The sequence below is a fragment of the Halyomorpha halys genome, unplaced genomic scaffold (assembly GCF_000696795.3).
Source record: "Halyomorpha halys isolate HHAL.00 unplaced genomic scaffold, Hhal_1.1 Scaffold785.1, whole genome shotgun sequence".
NCBI classification, from domain to species: domain Eukaryota; kingdom Metazoa; phylum Arthropoda; class Insecta; order Hemiptera; family Pentatomidae; genus Halyomorpha; species Halyomorpha halys.
Window position 1 is genome coordinate 481,819 of NW_027114505.1, and position 6,065 is coordinate 487,883.

The 6,065-nt window shown below is 31.0% G+C and overlaps 1 protein-coding gene across 1 annotated transcript in view; it reads right to left on the reverse strand.

Moving 5' to 3' along the window:
- The window catches only part of Oseg2 (intraflagellar transport protein Oseg2), a 44,804-nt gene that overhangs the window by 21,678 nt on the left and 17,061 nt on the right, over window positions 1–6,065 (reverse strand). The window contains exons 15-20 of the mRNA XM_014429322.3: window positions 5,630–5,715; window positions 5,408–5,554; window positions 3,800–3,980; window positions 1,883–2,085; window positions 1,348–1,505; window positions 771–915 (exon numbers count right to left, since the gene is read on the reverse strand). Of these exons, the coding sequence (XP_014284808.1) occupies window positions 771–915; window positions 1,348–1,505; window positions 1,883–2,085; window positions 3,800–3,980; window positions 5,408–5,554; window positions 5,630–5,715 (920 nt within the window). The remainder of the gene's footprint in view (window positions 1–770; window positions 916–1,347; window positions 1,506–1,882; window positions 2,086–3,799; window positions 3,981–5,407; window positions 5,555–5,629; window positions 5,716–6,065) is intronic.

The following is a 6,065-nucleotide window of genomic DNA, read 5'->3' on the forward strand; positions in this document are numbered from 1 at the left end:
TTACATTTTATACCCCTGTTATTTTACACTTATGTTTTTGTTTTCCTTTTGTAACTATGTGTTTGTATCTTTTTTTGCCCTGACGAAGCCCTGCAACGTGGGGCGAAATGTTGGCTCAATAAAATAGTATAATTCTACTATTTGAGTTTTTTTGACCGCACCCGGACCATATTCCTTTCATCTTTACACACGGTCAATCAATAATCTTCCTGAATTTCTTTAGGTCTTTTATTTTTATACATTTAAAATTATATAATGTTAACAACAATGTTTTGCTTTTTATTTTACAAAAAAATCAATTGATATGTAATAATTATCAAAAATAGGCAGAGTAAAACATGAATATAATAGTATAAACTACTTAAAAAATTATGCAAATTTATTATTCTCAGTTCCTAGAACCCATTAACAAGAACCTTCAGACATGTATCAAATTTTTTTAAACGTAGTATCACTTAAAAAAGTCTCATTGAAATCAGTGTCCCACATTTGGAGCATTCCCAAGTAAGTGTAGAGCTAAATCGAGAGAGTAAAAAAAACTTGATACATAATCTATGAAAATCACATTTTCATAATTAATTTAACATAAAAAAAATTATTATGTTCAAATGATCTCAACTGTTAAAAAATTAAATATGATGAAACTACTACATAAGAGACATCTATAAGAAAGATGATTTTTGTCATTTGATTGTTGACATATGGAGGTGGTTGTACAGAAGAGAAAATTTAAAGGAAATAAGAAAAAATTCAAAAGGAATATTGCCTACCAGCATTGAAGTACATCATTACTGCTTCTTTGAAAAGACCCACGTTAGCAAAAAGTTTTTCGGCTATTTCAAAATCTTTAACAGATGCAAAATGGCTACACAGCTGATTATATTGATTGGCTACCATATGAACATCGTCTATAACCTGTAAAACAAAATACAATAAGTCAATATATAAAGAAATATAATGTAAAATTTCTTAACAATGTGGTCATAAAATAATGCTTTGAAAAAATAGGGGGAGCGGGGTGGTTCAGAGATTAAGGCACTGCACTACTAACTCCAAGAACCAGGTTCGAATCCAGCTGTGGCAGATAATTATTTATTCTGTTACTGTAGTCGTGATTCAACTCTGTGGGTATCCTTAATTGGAGAGATATCTGGCTGTTGAACGTGATCATAAACAAATCACATTGATGCACAAACTTTGTTCTAAAAACAGTACTTCTTTATAAAGTACTGAACCCCTCATCCTCCAGCAGTACAGATTTTCATTTTCATTGTGAATAATAATAGCCTTTAATGTTCTCTAAAAGCATTAAAAATTAGGATAAACATTATTGAAAAGAAATAACACCTGTATAATTTGGACAGCCTTCTTCCATTGCCTTGCACCAATTGCAGCATCTAAGGCTTTTATAGTCTGCCCTGCTTCGATATAATGGTTGATAGCAGCATCTAATTGCTTTGTCTGAACCAGATAATCACCCCACTCTTCTTCAAGGGATACAACCTCTATAAAAAATTATATAATAATAAATGAACCATAATATTAATGTTAATATGCTATAGTATAGAAATCTTAATATTCTATAGTAAAATAATAAATCAAAATCTTAGTAATTGAAAAATATCATTCTGTAAACTTCCAAAAAAAATTAAAACTAGAAAAAATTGAACATTGGTTCCCAATTCAAAGTACATTTGACAATGACTGTATAATTTTGAGATTAAGTAATCCAATGGTTAATTGATGGATTGGAGAGGGACCCATATCATTATGAATACAGAATTTTAATAAGTTCTTATGAAGTATTAAGAAAATGGTTGATGAAGAAATATTGTTTCTTGATCGCACATACTATACCAAAAGTTTATAAATCTTTACCTACCTTGTGGTGCTACTACCCTCGCAAGATGCAAGGCAGTGGCAAAGGCACTGGCTTGGCGATAGCAGTGCATAGCTCGCTGGTTGTCACCTGCTGCCTCAAATACCTGCCCAGCCTGAAGGAACAGTTCGCTGTTCACCAGAGCTGTTGTTAGTCTCTTCATCAGTACCTGGTCCTCCAGCATATCCGGCTGCGATATGACCAATCTTTGAAAATTCAAAACATCTAGATTATAATCATTGATTATTAGTGAGCCTTTAAGTTTATAATAATTATTACAAGGCTCAATTTTATTTTTAACACAAATAATAAAATACTTTCATGAACAGGAATAAATTAAGCAACAATGTGCTATGTATTGACAATACCGAGTTCAGGAAAAAGTTAAATTTAATTAAATAGGTATTCTGGGTATTCATTATTGGCATTTGCTGGTTCATAAATAGCAGGTAAAAGGGTCTGCTAGCACCTGGGGGGGGGGCAGGGGCATTAAGGATCAATAAAGCACTTACTGAACAGGTAATACACTACATAGGGGGCTAGACCTACATTATGACCAGCCATAGAGATAAGCGGAAGGGAATAAAATATTTTGGATGCCAAAAAAAACCACCCAAGGTGTAGGGATGGGGTCCACGGTTCCACCCCAAAATCTGATTAGTCAATAAGATGGCTGGAAGGAAAGTAAAGGGGAGGATAAGAATTCCATCAAGGGAGTAGGAAAGGAGTCACTCTTAGGGAAACATTGAGATAGTACAGTAGAAAGAACAGCAAAGGACACCTGAGCCAGGGACTCCACTGAAACGAGGCCGATGAGTAGGAAATGCCAAAGCCACCTGAACCGACAAACCTGAAACCAGCCACAAACTAAAGTTAAGTAATATTCCTAAAATAGTATTTTGTATGGCAAAGTAATAAAAGTTAGAGTCAATAGAATATGTATGGTCTTATCTGGTATTCTCAATCCACAGTATTTCAAGAGAATGGAAATTAAGTCAACATGTAAAGTCAGCTCATTCTTATATCATTATATCTCAGTTATAAATATAACCTAATGCTAAAATGACTTTATTTTATAGTTTAAACATCTCACATGCTACCTGATTAGCATAACTTAGTAACTTGGTGAACATGACACTATTGGAAAGGATATTCAATGAATAATTATAAACAATTATATCTAGCATACCATATCAAGGGAGTCTGTGGTATCCAGTTCTTGATTTAAATGTATAGTAATACATTTCTAAGCATTGTTGGTCGGTTCGAAGGAATCAATAGAGATTTATAATAAATATACATAAATAAATAATAAAATGCAGTTTGTGGAACTGCCATCAGCCATAGAAATGCTGTAAGGAAGAAACATTGCAAGTGGGATTGGTAGAAATGGATTGTTTCAAAATAATAAGGCATAACTTCGTGAATCAAATCTGACCAAGAAGATAATTAAAAATTAAATTGATTCCATTATTGTCTTCCAATAGCTATAACTTAGTTTAGGAGCCAATGAGTCAATAGCTATGAGAAACAGCTGGTATTCAAGCAGCTGTTTGTCTTCAAATAAAAAATGGACCATTCTCTGCCTCAAAAATCAAGACATGGAACATAAGAGAAATTCATGAGATAGGTTTTTCCATAAACTATAGTTTTTATTTACTTTTAATCTTTTTGCCAACTTCTGATATGTACATGGAGGTTACTATCCAATAAAAAACAGAATGGGAGTGTCAAGATTGATTTTGTGTGTGTCTACCACAAAATAAATATAAACGGATTCAGCTAAGAATTGAACTCAAATCACACCGAAACTCTCTATCTCGTAAAGGACTGGTAAAATTTTTATAGTATTATGCCCTAAAAAATTTAATTTTTGTTCCTAAAACTTTTATGAAGAGTTAAATAAGTGGAGGAACAAACCTAGCAGCTGTGGCTGGTAGACCTGCAGACATGTACAGCTCAACCGCTTCCAATAGCTCCCCGTCTTCCTGCTTCACTTGCCCTGCTTTCTCCTGCTGCCCAGTTGACAGTAACCACGTCACATACTCCCCTTTCAACTCTCTGAACTTGCTAAAGCCACTCCTTTCAGCCAACATAAGAGCTACAAACATGATTTTGAGCCGTATTAAAATTATTATTTATTTAGTTCCTCTAACTTATTTGATCCGCAATTATATTTGGAATTAGAAGATCTGAGTAGACAGGATTATAATATCTAATTGTTATAAAATAAAATAATACAGTAAAACCTCTGAATGTTCTGTCCCATATTCATGGAACTAATTTTTGTTCTTGTACAAAAAAAATTATACATATACATACACTTAAAATAGTAAGAAAATACATATAAAGTATAATCTCGGTAATCCGAACTAATTGCTGCAGAGTGTTGTTTGGATTACTGAGAAGTTCGAATTAAAGAAAGAAAGTATTAGGAAAAATACTGTACAAAAATTCAGAAATATGAATGTACATTACTATTTTTATTTATTTAATTATTTTTTCATATTTTATAAAAAATTTGAAATTTTAAAAAATTAAAAAAAAAATTGTTTTCTTTTACATCCTCAGTAATACTAAGTGATGATTTAATTTGTTAAAATTATAAGACTGTTAATTTATAAATTAAAAAAAGTATAAATAACAATAAAAAATAATCTTTTGTATGGATTTATTTAAAACTTGGTTAAAATAAAATAAAAAAATGATTCCGCTAACAAAATTTGTATTATACATATTTCTACTATTAATTAAATTAGTTTTACAGAATCAAATGATTTATACAATAGATATTATGTATTGCTAATTCCAACAAAATATATTAACATGAACACTTCCGTAGGAATTAGATTACCCGACATCAAAACTGTGTAAAAATTTTCTTTAGAGATGTGCACTTTTATTTGAAAACAAAAATGTTATTGCCTGCTAAGTTTTTCAAAAAAACTTTTTTTTATGCCAGTTCGGATTACAGAAGTGTTCTGAGTACCGAAGTTCAGATTACCAAAATTACACTGTATATGTAAAAAAAAAAAAAATTAGGCCTTACACTTATTTGGATCTAAATTATTTTATATAAATACTATTTATCTATTTAGATAAATTAAAATTTTTAAATATAGAACATAGTCAATTATTTTGCTTTTTGTAAAATTATGCTGTGAATTAACATGTTTCAAGCTCAAGAATGACTAAACCATGTGTGTTCTAATTATTCTGCCATGATTTTTGGGTTTCTGCCACAGTTTTTAAGGATAATAAATGCTACTGTTTAACTTTAATTGGTTTTTTTGGTTAAATCCCTTTCACGTGGCTCTCAACTGTTTTCATAACGCTTAATAACAATCTTTTTGTTGTTTTAATGAAAGCAGTTTACTCATCGGAGAAATGTTACTTCAAAGATTTTAATGAAACTAAAGCAAAGTGGAAATGATAGTTTAAAAATTCCTTACTGTTTCTTAATAATTGACAGATTCAATTCTGCTCCATAATAAAAAACATTTGAGAGATTTCATGGTATTGTCTTACCTTCCTCCCACTTATGAAGATCTTTGTACATATCTAGTGCTTTGTCGAGCCTGTTCTGTTCCAAATAAATTGCTTCAGCCGTCTTCAAATCTTTGTTAAGGATTGCCATCCTTGCCCAAACCTCTGGACAATCCATACCATCCCCACCTGGAGCCAATTGGGTTGAAAACAGAATTAAAATATTTCAAAATAGTTGTTATTATAAAATAAATGAATTAATACCATTTTCATTGGCAAAGTCTTCAGCAATTTTGAGTGTTTCACTTAAGAAATGAGTTTTAGGTATGTCTCCAAGGGCAGCATAGCATCTATAATAGAATGCATTATTGATTTAAGGATCTCAAAAACTTAAATAAAAACAAAACTTAAAGGATAATTATACTCTGTTTTTGAGAAATATGATAATAGATATCATATATTCATATAAATGATTAATTGTATTTTTCAAAATGTGTGGAGAGGTTTGGGGGTAGTGGTCAAAAGGCACAATAAATTGTTAATGACTATTTATTTTCCAACATTTCTCCCCACTTTGCTGGGCTTCATCAGTGCTAAAAGAGCCACCAAACAACTAAAAATATGTTGAAAATGTTGGATAATAAGATACAAAAAAATAAACTAAGGGGGGTAAAATATTATGTAAATATAAATGAGAATA